Source organism: Gastrolobium bilobum, unplaced genomic scaffold (assembly GCF_033153095.1).
Source record: "Gastrolobium bilobum isolate Gb01-03AN ecotype WA unplaced genomic scaffold, APGP_CSIRO_Gbil_v1 utg26590, whole genome shotgun sequence".
NCBI lineage: Eukaryota > Viridiplantae > Streptophyta > Magnoliopsida > Fabales > Fabaceae > Gastrolobium > Gastrolobium bilobum.
The window spans coordinates 139,596-159,692 of record NW_026895459.1 but is presented as its reverse complement, the minus strand read 5'-3'; the positions used below and the strand labels follow the sequence as shown (position 1 = coordinate 159,692).

At 40.1% G+C, this 20,097-nt stretch overlaps 1 protein-coding gene across 1 annotated transcript; it reads left to right on the top strand.

The window, feature by feature from the left end:
- Nucleotides 1-9,110: 9,110 nt before the first annotated feature.
- Nucleotides 9,111-12,862, top strand: LOC133313026 (receptor-like cytosolic serine/threonine-protein kinase RBK1). Its single transcript, XM_061514334.1, has 7 exons — nt 9,111-9,543; nt 10,638-10,895; nt 11,016-11,167; nt 11,262-11,341; nt 11,466-11,604; nt 12,225-12,374; nt 12,704-12,862. Exons 1-7 carry the CDS (start codon nt 9,111-9,113, stop codon nt 12,860-12,862), a joined length of 1,371 nt encoding a protein of 456 aa, XP_061370318.1.
- The last annotated feature ends 7,235 nt before the right edge of the window (nt 12,863-20,097 follow it).

The following is a 20,097-nucleotide window of genomic DNA, read 5'->3' as shown; positions in this document are numbered from 1 at the left end:
GAGGACTATCTTGTAGGCATTATCATTAATTTTGGACAGAACTTGGAAAGGTCCATCTCCTCATGGTTGAAGCTTAGATTTCCTTTGGGAAGGGAACCTCTCTTTTCGTTGATGAACCCAAACCCAATCACCTGGTTCAAACACAACCTTCTTCCTGCCTTTATTAGCTTGTCTAGCATAGCTCTCTACTTTTTTTTCAATTTGTGTCTTTACCTTCTCATGTAATTTACGAACATATTCAGCCTTAGTCCTGCCATCAGCATGCTTTAAAACAGAGTTGTTAGGTAAAGGTAGCAAATCAAGAGGAGTGAGAGGGTTAAATCCATAAACAATTTCAAAAGGAGAATAACCAGTAGTGCTATGAACTACCCTATTATATGCAAACTCAACATGGGGCAGACATTCTTCCCATGACTTAATATTTTTTTATTACAGCTCTTAAAAGAGAAGAAAAAGTTCTATTCACTACCTCAGTTTGCCCATTAGTTTGTGGATGACAAGTAGTAGAAAAGAGAAGTTTAGTTCCGAGCTTACTCCATAAGGTCCTCCAAAAGTGACTTAAAATTTTTGAATCTCGATCAGAGACAATGCTTCTAGGAAGCCCATGGAGTCTTACCACATCTTTGAAGAACAAGTCAGCAACGTGGCATGCATCATCAACCTTTTTGCATGGGATGAAATGCGCCATCTTAGAAAACCTGTCCACCACAACAAAAATAGAATCCTTGCCATTTCTAGACCGAGGTAGTTCTAACACAAAATCCATAGAGATATCAATCCAGGGGAAGTCAGGAATTGGGAAAGGAGTATACAGCCCATGCAACATTACTTTAGATTTAGACTTCTTGCACACAATACATCTTTCACACAGTTTTTGTATACCACGTTTCATGTGTGGCCAATAGAAATATTCATGCAACATGTCTAAAGTCTTTTGGACCCCAAAATGTCTCATTAATCCCCCCTCATGTGCCTCCCTCACAAGTAGCTCTCTAATGGAACTTTTAGGCACACACAATCTCTTCTCTTTAAACAAGTAATCATTATGCCTAAAGAAACCATTTTAGGCAGCATGCACACAAGATTTATAGATTTGTGAGAAGTCTAGATCATGCTCATACAATGCTTTAATATGCTCAAAGCCAATGAACTTAGTTTCAAGAGTAGATAATAAAGCATACCTTCTTGAAAGTGTATCTGCTACCACATTGGACTTACCTTTCTTGTGCTTGATCACGTAGGGAAATTGCTCCAAGAACTCAACCCATTTGGCATGCCTTTTGTTAAGCTTGCCTTGCCTTTTTAATTACTTTAAGGACTCATGGTCACTATGGATAACAAACTCTTTGGGCAAGAGATAGTGCTGCCATGTTTGCAAAGCCCTTACCAATGCATACAATTCTTTATCATATGTGGAATAATTAAGGACGACCCCATTTAATTTTTCACTAAAATAAACAATGGGATGTCCCTCTTGCATCAAAACTGCCCCTATCCCCACATTGGATGCATCACATTCAATCTCAAAAGATTTGACAAAATTAGGCAATGCAAGAATAGGTGCATGGGTCAATTTTTCTTTAAGAGCAGCAAAAGCTTGCTATTGTTTTTTGCCCCATGTAAAACCCACATGCCTTTTAATCACTTCATTCAAGGGTGCAGCCATTGTACTAAAATCTTTGACAAACCTCCTATAGAAACTGGCTAAGCCATGAAAGCTCCTTACCTCACTTACATTCTTAGGAGTTGGCCACTCTTGAATAGCTTTCACCTTCTCTTGATCAACCTGCACTCCTTGTGAGCTAACAACAAAACCAAGAAAAACTACATGTTCCATACATAACTCACATTTTTCCACATTAGCATGCAATTTTTCACGCCTTAGAGCTTCTAAAACACACCTCAAATGCACAAGATGATCATCATAGGATTTACTATAAATCAGAATATCATCAAAATAAACCACAACAAATTTTCCTAGAAATTCCCTTAACATATGATTCATTAATCTCATGAAGGTACTAGGAGCATTGGTTAAACCAAAGGGCATAACCAACCATTCATACAACCCATATTTAGTTTTAAAATCTGTTTTCCATTCATCCCCTTCTCTAATCCGAATTTGATGATATCCACTTTTCAGATTAATTTTAGAGAAGAAACAAGCACCATGCAATTCATCCAATAAATCATCCAATCTAGGAATGGGATGTCTATACTTTACCGTGATATTATTGATGGCTCTACAGTCAGTGCACATCCTCCAAGTCCCATCTTTCTTAGGCACTAGAATGACTGGAACTGCACATGGACTTAAACTTTCTTGCACCCACCCCTTTTGCATCAAGTCTTCCACTTGACTTTGAATCTCCTTGGTTTCTTGGGGGTTACTCCTATAAGCTGGCCTATTAGGTAATGAAGCTCCTGGAATGAGATCAATTTGATGTTCTATGCCTCTTAGAGGGGTAGTCCTTGAGGCACCTCTTTAGGAAAGACATCTTCAAATTCCTGCAACAAAGAAGAAACCTCATTTGGAAGAGAGTTAGTAGTACCTGCATCTTTTAAATTACTCTCTTTACTCAAAAGTAAAAGCATTGGCTTTTGCAAATGCATAGCCTTTTTCACCACTTTTTCTTTTATAAACAGGTTCAGTGCATTCCTCTCTTTCTCTTGTTCTCTTCCACTCTCTTTTTCTCTTTTCTTTTCACTCACTTTTTCTTTTCTCTCTTGTTTTCTTTTATCTCTCATTTTTTATTGATCCTCACTAACTTCTCTTAGAGTCAAAGGCGCAAGAGTTGTCTTGCGTTCTTTATGTACAAAAGAGAACTTATTGGTGTATCCATCATGTATAACTTTCTTATCATATTGCCAAGGTCTCCCAAGAAGCAAATGACAAGCCTCCATGGGCACCACATCACACAAAAATGTATCATCATACTTCCCTGTGGAGAAATCCAACTCCACTTGCTTACTTATAGTCACTTCACCATCCTCACTAAGCCATTGAAGCTTGTATGGCTGTGGGTGAGGTTTAGTCTCCAATCCTAATTTAGACACCATTCTAGCACTTGCAACATCGGTACAACTCCACCCATCAATAATTAAAGAACATACCTTTCCTTGGATGAGGCATCTAGTATGGAAAATGTTCTCCCTTTGGCTCTCATCACCGTCTATTGCTTGACTGCCCAACATCCTTCTCACCATAAACAAATCTCCTTCCGGTATAGTTTCCTCTTCATACTCCTCTTCATCACTAGGTGGGGCAGAATCTGAAGAAGAGTCGCTAATAATCTTTCCATCCTCCTTAACTAGCATAGTCTTCTTAGTTGGACACTCTGAAGCTATGTGACCTCTTCCAAGACACCTGAAGCATTTTATTTCACTATTCCTTGTCCTTTTAGGGACCTCATTGGACTTAGTTTGAGTCTTTTGAGGTGCAGCACTGGAATTGGTTGAGGAAGTACCTCCATCCTTCTTATGTCTTTCCTTCCAACTTGGAGAATTAAAATTAGAAGAGCTCCTTCTCATGACACTTTTTGTCTTGTGTTGTTGTTCTACCTTAGTAGCTTGATGCACTAAGTCCTCCAACTCCACATAATTTTGCAACTCCACAACATCCCTTATATCACTATTCAGCCCCTGTAAGAAACGTGCCATAGTAGCCTCTCGATCTTCACTAATATTAGCTCTAATCAAAGACACCTCCATCTCTTTATAATACTCATCTACACTCTTGCTACCTTGTGTGAGCCTTTGAAGTTTATTGTGTAGTTCTCTATTATAATAAGAAGGGACAAATCTTCTTCTCATTAACCTTTTCATCTCTTCCCAACTATCCACCAATGGTTCTCCATATCTCACCCTCTCTTTTTTTAATTGGTCCCACCAAATGAGAGCATAATCAGAAAACTCCATGGCTGCCACCTTCATCTTCTTATCTTCCGTGTAGTTGTGGCATGCAAATAATTGCTCAATCTTCAATTCCCACTCCAAATAGGCCTCGAGATCATTTTTCCCTTTAAAAGGTGGTATGTTCATCTTCACTCCCTTAATTATACCCTCTCTAGCAACATCCTCATTATCTCTTCTCCTTCTATCAACCCTTCTTCTACCTCCATCATCATCATGAGTCCCTTGATTTTCTAAGTGCTCAATTCTCTCATATAAGTCCTCTGTTTGCTCCCTCATCATCGTTTGCATTCGATCCATAATGGCATCGATTAGCAACCTGTTTTCTCTCTCAGGAGGAGGGCTACCTTCACCACCCGTACCTGCCATAATTCAAGAAAATGAAAAACAAAAGTGACAGCAATAGGACCTCACCACACCTCTCACGTGTTTACACTCTTAGAGATGTATCACTCGTGTTTGTTGCTCTATATTAGGCTTTTGTATAAAATGCTCTCTTGCCTTTTACCACTCAATAGCTCTCTTTAAGTTCTTAATAGAATCTCCAAGAACACTCAAGAGTACAACACAGAACTCAACAAAATAGTGGTGACACGAACCATAGATTGAAAAGATGTCAAAAGAGACAAGACAAAGAAGAACAGGTTAAAAGAAAGATTCGAGGAAAACTCTTATGACTTGATTCAAAAAGGTGGTGTGTATTTGAGATAAATAACAAGCTGCTGTATTTTTTTTTTAACTTGAAACCTTTTTTTTTTTAAATTTTCCTTACTGCAGCAAACTAAATTTTCAACAGCAATCACTTTTTTTTTTAACACGGGATGCCTCTAATAATTGAAATTTGTAATTTTGAAATGAAACATGAAATTGGAGTAATTGAGAACGAAACTAGATAGAATTCTCAACAAAAAAAGCTATTAATTAACACACTAACAACATACTACTCAAGACACACGAATTGAAAGGATTAAAGTTCATGAACAATGATGAACATGATGAACACCAAGAACGCAACTACAGAAATATATGAACTGAACAAGAAATTGGAAGAAAGAACAAATTATGGAATAAACACAAAGGTTGAAACAAAATTACACAACTCAAATTTAGAAAACAATTTTTAGGGTAAAAGTGTTACCACGAATTTAACTTCATTCCAAACCTAGAACTGAGCTCTGGTACCAAATGATATGAACCTCAAGAGAAGTGACCGGATTGGATCAACTAGGAATGGAATTTATGCCCAAAATTCAGCCTCCAACGCGTCCTGGCTAAAAATGATCATATCTCACGCTGCTCAACTCGGAATTGAGTGATTCCAAAACGACGTGAAAGAGCACGTTTCAAAACGCGAAATAGACCCAAGAATCACCGAAAACGGACAAGTGGGTCACGAGATCTGATTTGAGGTAGGGTAAAATGAAAATTAAAACAAGAAACAAGGGTAGGAAGGCGCCACAAGGATAAGAACCCTTGATAAGCCTATGAACGCCACAAGGATAAGAACCCTTGATAAATTCAGAGATTCTCAAAAGAACCCAAGAGAACTAGTCTCACCAAAATAGGTTAACTTGATATTCAAAATCTGATTGCAAGAGTTGTATCCTCCCTTATTTATTCTTGGAACATCCCTCCAAGAATAGGAAAAGACTAGCAAATGAAAAGACACTAATCATCCCCACTAAGCATTTATTACATTGATGACATTAACTAAATTCTGATTGGGATATGCCTTGGACTTGATGTCTTCATGATTAGTCCGCATTTGCAGAATTAGCCCACTAAGAGCTTCCGTAAACTTCTTGGCCCTTGACCTTGTGATTGGCCCATTTGGCAATTGCAATGGATCATTTGGCATTGTCTCCTTATTCATATCAGTGATGCCACCTCCTATGTCTTCATCAGGCCGCACCTCCAACCGATGTCTCACGCGCCTTCACGCGCGCGTGAAAGTTACGGCCCTCTCCTCCACAAGGCAGCGCGTGGAGCATCCTTTCCGGCCGCGGCTGGTTGCGTTCTCCTCGTCGCCCTGTGAAGGTTCTGGATCTGGTCCTGGTTTTGAGTTTGGACTTCCTTTTGCGTTGACGCACAGATCCCTCTTCTACCAGTTAGTTGTGTGATCTCGACGAGTAGAACTAAGCCTATTAGGTTTCACTTTCTAAAAATGGCAGAAATTTCTGGGATCTAGACCGAAAAGTTACGGCTGCAGTATCTTCAAACTCAGATACTGGAAAATCCTTCCATCGAATCGCAAAAGTCATTTCAAATATGAGGTCCTCTCATTAAGATCTTCGAATAGACATCTTACTCGCTCAAATCTGACACACGAAGCTAATACTTCAAGATTGTTGGGGGTTATGAGTTTGAGAGAGAAGGGTTTAGAGGTGCTTGAAATATTATACCAAGAGACATCAAGTTTGGAATGATCAACAGTGTTACCTCCAGCATAGGAAATCCTAGAGATAATGTAAGTTATTGGGCTACAGTCCATATGGACCCAAATAACCATGCTTTCACCTATTGGGCTTATATGTGAACATACTATTAGATTATATTATGAATATATCCAACATCTTATTCCCAATACTTAAAAAGACACCATTTGAATTAAGTTAAGCCACCAATGTAATGCCTGGCAACTTGCAAGGATCAACGACTGTCCCCATACACTAACACAAGACTTTTCAGCGTGCTTTGTCCCCACTCGCACACTTCCCGAGAAAACTTTCTAGGAGGTCACCCATCCCAGAATTGCCCCAAGTTAAGCACACTTAACTATGGAGTTCTTCTGTTCTGGGCTACCAAAAAATAGATGCATTTTGTTAGTGTAGGTAGTACCAATTAATTCTTATAAGCTATTCCCAACTGTACCGTCTCATACCAGCATAATCTCTAGAATCCCTGTCTTTCGGGTGTTGATTCGATTCATTCATGTACCCCCGTCGCTGGAAGCCTGCCAGGAGCCGCTCCTTGTCCATGCCCTTTCTCACAGGCGATCACTCCCCGCCCTCGTCAGCGCCCAAGATGTTACATGCCCACCAGTTTTCGCCTGGTTCGTCCTCGAACCACACCGTACTAGAAGAGAGGCCCTGCTCTAATACCATTTGTAACGCCTGGCAACTTGCAAGGATCAACGACTGTCCCCACACACTAACACGAGACTTTTCAGCGTGCTTTCTACTCACTCGCACACCTCCCGGGAAAACTTCCCAAGAGGTCACCCATCCCAAAATTGCCCCATGTCAAGCACGCTTAACTATGGAGTTCTTCCGTTCCGGGCTACCGAAAAGTAGATGCATTTTGTTAGTATAGGTAGTACCAATTAATTCTTATAAGTTATTTCCAAATGTACTGTCCCATATCAGCACAGTCTCTAGAATCCCTCTCTTTCAGGGTTGATTCGATTCATTCATATACCCCCGTCGTTGGAAGCCTGTCAGGAGCAGCTCCTTGTCCATGCCCTTTTGCACCGGCGATCACTCCCCACCCTCGTCAACGCCCGAGATGTTACATGCCCACCAGCTTTTGCCTGGTTCGTCCTCAAACCACACCGTACTGGAAGAGAGGCCCTGCTCTGATTGTAACGCTTGGCAACTTGCAAGGATCAACGACTGTCCCCACACACTAACACAAGACTTTTCAACGACTGTCCCCACACACTAACACGAGACTTTTCAACGTGCTTTATCCTCACTCGCACACTTCTCGGGAAAACTTTCCAAAAGGTCACCCATCCCAGAATTACCCCAAGTTCAGCACGCTTAACTATAAAGTTCTTCCGTTCGGGCTACCGAAAAGTATATGCATCTTGTTAGTATAGGTAGTACCAATTAATTCTTATAAGTTATTCCCAACTGTACCGTCCCATACTAGCACAGTCTCTGAAATCCCTCTCTTTCGGGTATTGATTCGATTCATTCATGTACCCCCGTCGCTGGAAGCCTGCCAGGAGCTGCTCCTTGTCCATGCCCTTTCGAACCGACATTCACTCCCCGCCTCGTCAGCACCCCGGGATGTTACAACCAAGGAGAATAAAGTTCAATTATTTGCATAATGCATATAAATCTTGGTTAGCCCATTAATATGTGCATTCGATATGGCTTGGCTTGCACTTTTGTGCATTTGTTGCGACAAAATTCTGGACCATCCCAAACCAGAGGCGGGGATTGCATCAGCTCAGCCGCAACACTTGGTTTCCCGATAGAACTTTGTGTTTTGGCCTTATAATAATAAGAAAAAACTTCAAAAAAAACTCCCCGTAACTTTCTTCATAATCATTTATCCCCTCCCTAAAATTTTGAATGATTTACCCCTTGACTTAAAGTTTTTTTTATCATTTATCCCTTTAAGTGAGGGGGATAAGTGCTAAAGAAACTTTAAATCAAGGGGATAGGTGATAAAAAAATCTAAATAAGGGTGTAAATGATTCAAAAAATTTGTGAGAGGGGTAAGTGATAATTAAGAAAACTTATATAGGATTTTTTGAAATTTTTCCTAATAATAATAATTATAATAATAATAATAATAAAAGGTAAATAAATAAATAAATGAATCAGAAGTGTATGTATAAATATAGTAAAGATTCCAATCATCCCTGGTTTTCCCATGCTCTTCTCCTCGTCGTCCTAAGAATAACCACCATTCAAAGATATCCCAAGTTTCATTCCATCTTCTCTCGTATCCCTTCTGGTCCCATTCATCACCCTCACCCCCTTTCTCTAATTGGTTATTTCATATCCTCACCCCAAATGTAAAGGAGGAAGGAATTTTCACCTGTGGTATCGACTTGAAAATCGATACTCCTCCTTTCACATTTTTGGTGTGGGCATGAACCAATTAGATATGGAATCTTTGAAATAAACAATTACATGGAAACCCAATCATACCACGCCTCCTTAAGGTAACCCTTTCTTTCTTAACCATGAAAGGTATCACGTGTTTTCCATAACTTCCTCTTTTTCAAAAACAGAACACATTCATTTCATTACACCCCCAAAACAAAAACAAAACAAAAAAAAAAAAAAAATCAAAAAACAAACAAAATAAATAAAACAATTGAAACCATGCAAAGGGTACGAGGTTGTGTCTAGGTTACAATTGTGAGGTCTGGGTCTGGTTGTTTGAAGATGGAGATATTAGAAAGAAAGTGCAAAAGGGAAGAGAGAAAAGAAAAGAAAAAAAACCAAAAAACAGAAATGATGGGTAACCAGAGAAAGGTGTTTCCAAGCGAAGAAGATGTACCAGCATCACCAAGGGGCGTATTTGAGGTTCCTATTTCGGGCACATATTCGGACAGCACTGGAAGCAGCAATTACAATTACAGTTCTGGGTTGTCATGGATGGGCCCACATAAGCTACATACGAAAGAAGGCCATCACGGACAACAATGGAAGACCATGATCGATACCTTCAAATCTGTTCGAAGATTCTCGAACATTCCTCTGCTTGCGGCTAGCTACGAGATCTCTAGAAGGAGCTTGAGGAATAAGTTGGCTCGTATTCGACCAGCTAACGAAGATGATGATTATAATTTGGATGCTGCTATTGATCTTGACGCTATTGCCACCAAGCCTTCTTGGAAGAACTTCGGCTACGCAGAACTCGTTGCTGCAACGGACGATTTCAACCCTGGTAAGAATCAACATCAAAAAACTCCCCCTTCTATTTTTCTTTTCATTTACCACCTACCATTGCTGCGAAATTTCTGTTCAATTTTATAACAAATTGTCCTATAGCAGTCACGGTGAATTGTATACCGGCGTACCTTACTGTATTTTTTTCAAAGTGATTATTTTCCATACTTAACTCATAAATTGTTTTCTCTCACAAAAAATAATCTGACCACTTATTTAAGTCTCACGAGAGTGAATTCTTTCATGTATTATTTAATATGATCATTATATCATGTAAGAAAATTTTAACCATATAATGATAAATTAATCGTGATGATATATGAGAAAAAAAAATATTGAAATAGAAAATTATAAAACTACATAATATGATATGTTGATGTCAAATAACATATGAAAGAATTTAATTTCAAATTTTGACCTCATTTCTCACCAAAAAAATTTAAAATAAAATTCTAGACATTCTTGTGCCAAAAGAGGTATGCATTATCATCTACAACAAATAATATATAAATGAACAAAGGAATAATAAAATATCAAATCCCAAACCATTTATTTATTTATTCTACACTCAAATTTGAGACTTAAAGTTAAAAGAAACAACTTTATCATTTCAACCAATGATGTTGATAACGCATAAAGCTTTTAAATTAATCCATTAATTTTGAGCACCATGGCATATTCCTTTAACCTTTGGCCAAATAAAATTTAACCCTATTAACCAAAACTTTAATTTTAAATAAAAAAAATCTATTTCACATAAATAATAGATATTAGATACAAAAGTGGTAACAAGTGTCATGATTGCTTTTGTTTAATTTGGTACTATTTATATCTAATGGCTCTGATTTATTAAATATTTAAGATTTATATGTAAGCCAATCAACGAGTTTTTATTCTTACAGTACTGCTATAAGAATAATCTGTTCTATATGTATATTTGCAACATTTTGATTAATTAATCTAAACGTGCAAAAATAATGTATATTTAATTATGCTAGTAGCATTGTTTGAAGACTGAATAACAAAATGTATCTAATAGATTGTTACCCTTTGGACTATTGTTTGTTAATCTTTGCATTTCTGGTTGTGTAGAGAACATGATTGGAAAAGGTGGTCATGCTGAAGTCTACAAAGGACGTTTACCTGATGGTCAAGTTGTAGCAGTAAAGAGGCTAATGAAGAACGAAAAGGAAGTTGAGGACAGAGCTGGTGATTTCTTGACAGAACTTGGGATTATTGCTCACATAAATCACCCAAATGCAACACGCCTTATTGGGTTTGGAATTGATCGTGGCCTCTACTTTGTTCTACAATTAGCCCCACATGGCAGCCTTGCGTCTTTGCTCTTTGGTGCTGTGCTTCATCTATCTCTTACTTCTCAATTCATCTTTTCTATTTTTCTAGTTCAGTCATAGTTACATATTATATTTTGTATTACTTGGCTAATAAAAGTGACAATCAATGATGCAGGTTCTGAATGCTTAGAGTGGAAGATAAGGTTCAAGGTAGCTATTGGGGTAGCAAAAGGATTGCAATATCTCCATCATGATTGTCCAAGAAGAATCATTCACAGAGACATCAAAGCCTCAAACATATTACTCAACAATAATAATGAAGCTGAGGTACTTTGTATCAGCCTATAATATAAAATTGTGAATTTCATTTTTTTGCTTCTAGGCAATGTAAACAATTTATTTTCTTTATAATAAACTGCAGATTTCAGATTTCGGATTGGCAAAGTGGCTTCCAGATAAGTGGGCCCACCATGTTGTCTTCCCAATAGAAGGCACATTCGGGTTGGCATTGCAGCAGCATTGACTTATATATATATATATATATATATATATATATATATATATATATATATATATTCTCAATGTAACTACATTTTCTGAAACGCTTGTTGATCAATTGGTGCAGGTATTTGGCTCCAGAGTACTTTATGCATGGACTTGTGGATGAAAAGACTGATGTTTTCGCATTTGGGGTTTTGTTATTGGAGCTCATAACAGGTCGTCGTGCAGTTGATTCAAATAGCAGGGAAAGTCTTGTGATCTGGGTAAGTCTTCCTAATTTCTATACTCAAATCCTCTGTTCCCTCAGCTTGTTTCTAATTACGTGCTCTCAATAAAAATAATACTTCTAACTACACATAAAATAAAAAAAATAAAAAATTCCAACACTAGAGAAATATATAATTTTTCCCTTAGTTTGTTAGGAGAACAGAATTGGAAAAAAGGAGTAGGGTTTATGTCTTGTAAAAGTGAATTTCCTTTCTAGATGGTGCATTGGGGTAGAGTGAGGGAGGTGTTAGGGTGGGCGATTGCAATCACCCCGATTCATATAAGTCTTTAGCTGTGAGCATTATTTTTATTTTTATTTTTCTATCTTAGAAATAGTGAATCTCATACGCGTTTTCATGATATATATAGATAGATAGTTTTCGCTTACGAGGAATAATATACACTTGCAATTTGACCTCTCTTTACAAAATTTTATAACTCTGTCATTGGATCATTAGTAACTTCTATTGAGAACACTAATCAATGAGTCCTTAGAATGAACTGTAGGTTGTTGGTACTCAAGATGTTCATACTTCATAGCTTACAAAGTTCTATTAACGTTACATACTAATAATTTGTGAAAGACAAAAGACTGACAATGTTGCATTGTGGTCAGGCCAAACCACTGTTGGACGCAAAGATGGTCAAGGAAATAGCAGATCCCAGATTAACAGAACAATATGATCCCACAGAAATGAAGTGTGCCATGGCAACTGCTTCTATGTGTATCCACCACATGTCCTCTAGGCGGCCATACATGAACCAGGTAACAAAATGAGCATCCTTTCTCTTTCTGCTTAGTCTGTGTTGTTGTGATGTTTCATCATTCCAAGCCAGAAAATGGGGGGAATGACCAATTTAGTATAGTTTAAAAATTATTTATTAAAGTGAAATACTTTGGTCACTTTTGTTCATGTGAGCCTCACAAGTATGACGCAAGTCATGTTTGTGGGACTCCCGTAACATAGAGTGGTCAAAAGTAATCGAATTATATCACTTTAATAAATAATTTCTAATCTAATAAGCCATGACTTGCTTAATTTTTTTTATTTTTTATTTTTGGTACTTATTGACTAACCCCTTTTGGAACAATAGGTTCTGCAGCTATTGAAGGGCGAAGAGGTGGCTGTAGAACTGAGTCAAAAATCAATAGCTCCAAGATCGCTCTTGTTAGATGCCTGTGACCTAGAAGATTATACTTGCTCTAATTATTTGAGCGACCTCAATCGCCACAAGCAATTAATCATGGAGTGATGCCTTTCGGGGTAGCATGTTTCGCCTTGTGTCTGTTGAAACATAATGGAATGATATTTGTAGCATTGTGTCTGTGTGAGGCTGACAATGGACTTAGGCCTGAGTTGTATTCTAGTTACTGTAACGAAGACTGACCATGAGTCTTTGTACAAGCTTGACAAGATATGAAGATACCATAGGCTTGAGTTAAAGACTTAGGCCTCAATTTACTAAAAAAAAAAAGACGTAGGCCTCAAAACAAATTATTTTTAAAGCAACAATCTATTGTAGAAATCTTGCACCAGAGGGTGTCTTTACTTTTTTATTCTGTAGTGACTAGGGTCATTGAAATAATTCCATACCAAAATGAGCCTCAACTCTCAAATGCGCCCCTTTCACAATTCTCCAATTTACGGAAGTTATTCATAACAATAAAAATATATATATATCTTCTCTAGAAAAATTTGTCTCGTGCAATTTCACAATAACATCATTTTTGGATTTTGAGAAAAAAAATACAATATTTAAAAAAAAATTATATTACAAAAAATAAATAAAATTCTCAAAATATCTTGTATGTTTTTTCCAAACCATAAAACAATATTTGTAAGAGATAATTTTATTTCTTTTTTTTTTGGAGTTACCCAACCCTAATTATCTCTTTGAGACGAGTTGGCTCCCTCCAGTATCCCCACGAGCTTCGACTCTTTGAGCCGGCTATGGGACTAATCCGGAGTGCGGGGGAACAGTGATGGCTAAAGGTTCAGCCCCCTCCCCAAGAATGCATTCAGCAGGAATCGAACACATATCCAACCTCACTAACTCAGCGCCAAGTTACCAACTGAGCTGCACCCATTGGGTAGATAATTTTATTTCTTATGATAAGAGAAATATGTTTCCCATAAAAAAAATTCAAAATGCACGGCATATAAATGTTTGTCAAGTTAAAATAAAATAAATAGGTTAAAAACAAACCTAGCATTTGAACTTTTAATTTTATGTAAGAATTTCACATTAAAATCCGGATAAAATAGTTATGAATTTTCTAAGAAACAAGTGTTGAACCCACTGGGCCCGGCGCGAATAGCGCCACGTGTAACACCTCGTATATATCCGGTAATGTTATGATACTATCATATTAAGCAGCGCTTAATAAAAAAATGCGGAATATCTTTTTCTTTTCAATTATGATGTCATTATCATTACCAACTTGCTTATTAATCAATTAATGAAACAACACATGTATGTAATTGCATTAAAACAGCTATCTGAAAATACCTCATAACATATATAATAAAAGTGTGGCTCTAGTCACGGAACTACAACAACGTAGACCGGACCATCTAACAGTTTATACAACTCCAAACTAAAATACTAACATAATGTGTCATGGACAATCCTCATGCTCACTCAAATAAGGCAACATGCCCAACATCAGTCTCAACAACGACAACATAATCATAAATAGCGGAAAACATAAACAGCATCCAAATTCAATCATGGCAGCAATACAGCATAATATCATCAACTAAGCTATGATCTCCTGCCGCCAGAGGCATCAGTCACCAAACTACCGGAACCTGAAATAAGCATTCCCCAAACGTGGGATGAGATCTCTAAACAAGAAATCTCAGTAAGACAAGGGGTCCTCAAGGATCTTCCACCCCAAGCTCACTTACATGTGCAATATAAGTTCAAAAGCAGTTTATCATCATCAGTTCTAAAATAGTGCAATGCAGCAGATAATCATGTCATGTGTGTCAATTCTATTCTACTGGCCAGAGAAATGCAGGATTTACATACGCCAAATACCCACACTAGTGCAAGAGGCTACTTGCATCTACCCCGGATCACCGTCTTGTATGGCGCAACATACTCAGGTTTACCGTCAAGATGGAACAACACATGCATATTAAAAGCCATTACACATAAAGCTCAACAACATTTCAAATATTCATAGCATGTAACACAGCATGCATACAACCATACCCCCATGGGACATGGTGGAACCACAACATGGCTAAACCGAGGACACGAAAGCTTACCTCGCAAGCTAAAAACCCAAACCAAGGTCCACACTAGCTCGAGGTCCATAAACAGCACAATCACAATCTGTTTTAGACCAACAATTATATCAATATTCATATTCCAATATTTTACCATGATAAACAGAATTTCCAGCAACCAAAACGCGACTTATAATAGACACTTCGATCAAACCACTGATCCAATGGATACAAAAATTTTCGGAGCTGTATCCCTATTTGTTAGCTTCACATAGGTCCAGACGGCACTCAATTTGGAGCTTTGTAGCCCAAGATATCGAATTTTTACTAAAACAGGTTTGTTGCTGTCCAGACCAAAATATCGGGATATCTCCAACTGAATATCGGGATATCGGATATCCGGATATTTCCAACCAAATATCGGGATATCCGATATCCGGATATTTACAACCAAATATCGGGATATCACATATCCGGATATTTACAACCAAATATCCAGATATTTCACGTCAGAATGCAGATTTTGCATTTCGCGAGATATCAATCCCAAGGGTCCATTTTTAACACTTAAACACGTTAAAGCATGCATTTTTAGGCACATTAAGGTTCATACAACTGATGGTTACTTGCTTAACTCATTAAACATGCCAAGACATCTCTTTTAAGCATTAAAACTCAAGAACAAAGGTGGTACAACTTACCCAAGCTTCAAGGCAGTAGCTATGGGTGCTCTTGGAGCTCACACTACAGCTCCAAGGTGCTGACACAAAGGGTGCACGAAAATACACTTCAAGGCGGTTCCTTTCTTCACAAAGATCACCACTTGAAGCCCTCACCACCAAGACCAAGCTCCAACCACCAAGCCAACACTCTCCCTACCTCAAAACAGAAACACCAACTCAAAAGGTGGCTGACTCACGCTCCCACACCACTCTACCAAGTGTTTACCAAGAAAGAAGGAGAAGAATCAAAGGAAAAGAGAAGACTTTGGAGGTTTTCCATGAAGAAATGGTGAAGAGAAAGCAAGGCACCAAGAGGCTGACCAGCACACACAAAAACCCACGCACAAAAGGCTAAAGATCAGCCTAGGGTTGTGTGCAACTAACATATATATAGCCACTTAAGCTTAAAACACACAATATTAACTTTAATTGCTATGCTTAGAATTTTAATTCCAAACTTTGGATTCTTAACCTACTCATTTTTACTAGAATTATCATATTTTTATTTTATTTTTCTGAGCACCTTTCCGATACGCGTTTTTTCATAGCCAGTATCAGATTATGGCACCAGTTCTCATTATTTGGACTTGAAACTCGTTTTACAAGTCCTATATATTATTCTAGTAATTATCATGCACTTATTATAATTTTTCGGGATACTTTTTCGGTACGCATTTATACCTACTAGCAGAATCGGTATCTGCACTTTTCTTCCGAAAAGCGACTTTCAGCATTCTTAATCACTTACCATAATTATTAGAGCCTCATAACAATTATTAGGGTCAATTATGGAATCATTTCCAATTTTCTCATAATTAATTAATTAAATTCATTAATTAACGGTGCGGGTTCTTACATTCACCCCACCTTTTTAGGATTTTGACCTCAAAATCAGAATCATACCTGGTCGAAACTCGGGGTACTGCCGGAGAAGCTCGTCCTCACGCTCCCAAGTACACTCCTCAGGAGTCCTTCCGGTCCACTGCACTTTGACCATCGGAAATTATCTTGCTCCTCAGCTGCTTTTCGCCACGATCGAGAATCTTTAGTGGTCCGACAGGAGTCTTTAGGTTCTCCCGAACCTCCACATCATCTGGTTGCACCACATGCGATGGATCTGCTATGTACCTCCGAAGCTGAGACACGTGAAACACGTCATGGATGTTAGCCAGGTTCGGAGGCAAGGCAAGCCGGTAGGCAATAAGTCCTACTCTACCAAGGATCTGGTATGGCCCAATAAACTACGGGCTCAGCGTCCTCACTCCGAGTGCCCGTCCAACACCGGTGACAGGTGAAAGTCTCAAAAACACGTGCTCACCCTCACTGAACTCCAGTGGACGATGCTTGACATCGTAGTAGCTCTTCTGGCGATTCTGCGCCTGCTTCAGCTTTTCCCTGATCATCTGGATCTGCAGGGTGGTATCTTGGACAAAGTCCAAGCCAAACAACTCACAATCCCCAACCTCAGACCAGCAGGTAGGTGTACGACACCTCCTACCGTAGAGCGCCTCGTAGGGTGCCATGCCCAGGCTAGCATGGAAATTGTTGTTATACGAAAACTCCACCAATGGAAGGTACCTATCCCATGCCTAGCCCTGCTCCAACGTGCAAGCCCGCAACATGTCCTCCAAGGTCTGGATAGTCCGCTCAGTCTGTCCATCAGTCTGAGGGTGATAGGCTGTACTCAGTCTCAACTGCGTACCAAAAGCTCCCTGCAGCGCCTCCCAGAACCGAGATGTGAACTTCGGGTCCCTATCACTAATGATACTCTTGGGCACCCCGTGAAGCCTCACGATCTCGCGAACATAAAGCTTGGCCAACTGCTCTGTAGTGAAGCTCACCTTCACTGGAAGAAAATGGGCAGACTTTGTCAATCTGTCCACAATGACCCATATCGAGTCACAACCAACCTGAGTCTTCGGCAAACCCACAACGAAGTCCATGGAAATGCTCTCCCATTTCCACTCTAGAATCTCAAGAGGCTGAAGCTTACCAGACGGCTTCTGGTGTTCAATCTTCACCTTCTGGCAGATCAAACACTTGGACACATACACAGCTATGTCCTTCTTCATTCCTGGCCACCAGAAATTTCTCTTCAGGTATTGGTACATCTTTGTAGCACCAGGATGAACAGTAAACTGCCCCTTATGGCCTTCCGCCATAATCTCTTCGGTCAAGGGACCTCGAGGAATCACAATGCGCTTCTGAAACAACAGAAGTCCATCCTCATTCCAAGACACACCGTCTTGGTTCTTCACGTAGTCGAGACACTCTCTCTGCACTTGCGCCTCTTGGATCTTCTCCATAAGCTCATTCCTGACTTTCACAGTCTCCATCTCGAGAAGTGAACCCCCAAACAAGGTGGTCACCTTCAGATCTCGAAACTTCTCTATGAGGTCGAAGTCACCCATCGTCAAACTGGATAGACTCACGGATTTCTGACTCAAAGCATCAGCTACCACATTGGCCTTGCCAGGATGGTACTTCAACTCAAAGTCGTAGTCCTTCAGAAACTCTATCCATCTTCTCTGCCTCATGTTCAGCTCTTTCTGATCAAACAGACACTTCAAGCTCTTGTGATCACTGAACACCGCAAACTGCATGCCAAACAGGTAATGCCTCCAAATCTTGAAAGCAAACACAATCGCAGCCAACTCCAAATCATGAGTCGGGTAGTTCTCCTCATGAGGCTTCAATTGCCTCGAAGCAAAAGCAACAGCTCTACCAGACTGCATCAACACACATCCCAGCCCCTTTCCAGAAGCATCACAGTAAAGCTCAAACTGCTCCTCAGGATCAGGAAGGATCAACACAGGTGAAGAAGCCAATCTCTCCTTCAACTCCTGAAAGCACGCCTCACACTCGTGAGTCCACACAGATGGAGCATCCTTCCGGGTAAGGCGAGTCAAAGGGAGAACCATCGTGGAGAAACCCTTGATGAACCTCCGATAGTAACCTGCCAAACCTAAGAAGCTCCTCACCTCCGTGACTGTCTTGGGCCTCTCCCAATCCAGTACGGCCTCAATCTTGTTGGGATCCACTACAACCTCATCTGCTGAAATCACATGCCCCAGAAACTTGACTGATTTGAGCCAAAATTCACACTTAGAAGGCTTGGCATAAAGCTTTTTCTCCTTCAGCACTTGCAGAACTATCCTCAGATGCTCCGCATGCTCCTCCTCAGTCTTGGAGTAGATCAGAATATCATCAATGCAGACAATTACAAACTGATCCAGATTCGGCTGGAAAATCCTGTTCATGTAATCCATGAACACTGCCGGCGCATTGGTGAGTCCGAACGGAATCACCAAATACTCAAAGTGACCGTATCTCGAACGAAATGCGGTCTTAGGGACATCCTCCGGCTTCACCCGAATCTGATGGTATCCAGACCGGAGACCAATCTTGGAATACACACAAGCGCCCCTGAGCTGATCCAACAGATCATCAATCCGAGGAAGGGGATACTTGTTCTTGATCGTCACCTTGTTCAACTGCCTATAGTCGGTGCACAATCGCATTGTCCCATCCTTCTTCTTCACAAAAATGACCGGTGCTCCCCAAGGAGACACACTCGGCCGGATGAGATCTTTCGCCGAAAGATCCTCAATATGCTTCTTAAGCTCAGCCAACTCCGGTGGCGACATCCGATATGGAGCTAAAGAAATCGGCTTCACACCAGGCAAAAGTCAATGGAGAACTCTATCTCCCTCTGTGGCGGAAACTCAGGAATCTCATCAGGAAACACCTCAAGGAACTCCCCCACTACAGTAATGCCAGTGATATCCTCCTGTGTCCCACTCACCAAACCTCCCAACATGACATAACCAAATGCCCCTGCTCTCAAGGCCTTCCTAGCCTGCAGCAATGAAATATATGGCGAGGAACTAGCTGTGGAATCACACGGAGACATCACCATGCGCTTTGCACAGCAATCAATCAGTGTACAGTTTCTAGACAACCAATCCATGCCCAGAATAATCTCAAGGTTGTCGCCTCAAGGTTGGCCATCGACAATCCTATCAGATCTACCAAGAACTCACGGCCATCCCACTGAAACGCTACATTGCAATGTACAGTGGTAGAAACACATATCTCTCTGGTGGCGGTAGTCACCCGCAGCGGTGGAGAAAGCACAGACATGGGCAACTCAAGCCCCAAAGCAATCGGGGTAGCAACAAACGAATGCGTAGCCCCAGAGTCAAACAATGCATCAACAGCAATACCACCAATAGACACAGTACCTCTAACAAGGTTCGGAGCGCGGTCCGATTGCTGCCTATCCAAGGTGTACACACGCCCAACAGAAGGTGGCACTGCAGGTGCCGAAGTAGAAGCCATCGGAACCATCTGCAAAGGAACTGCCTGAACAGCTTCAGCTCTCGCCGTCGACGACGGACAGTCTCTAGAGAAGTGGCCCTCTTTGCCACACAGGAAACAAACCAGCTGCCCCGAAGCACAACGTCCCATATACTCCTTTCCGCACCCCGCTCATCTCGGAGTGGAAGGAGGCCTAGCAAAGCTCCCC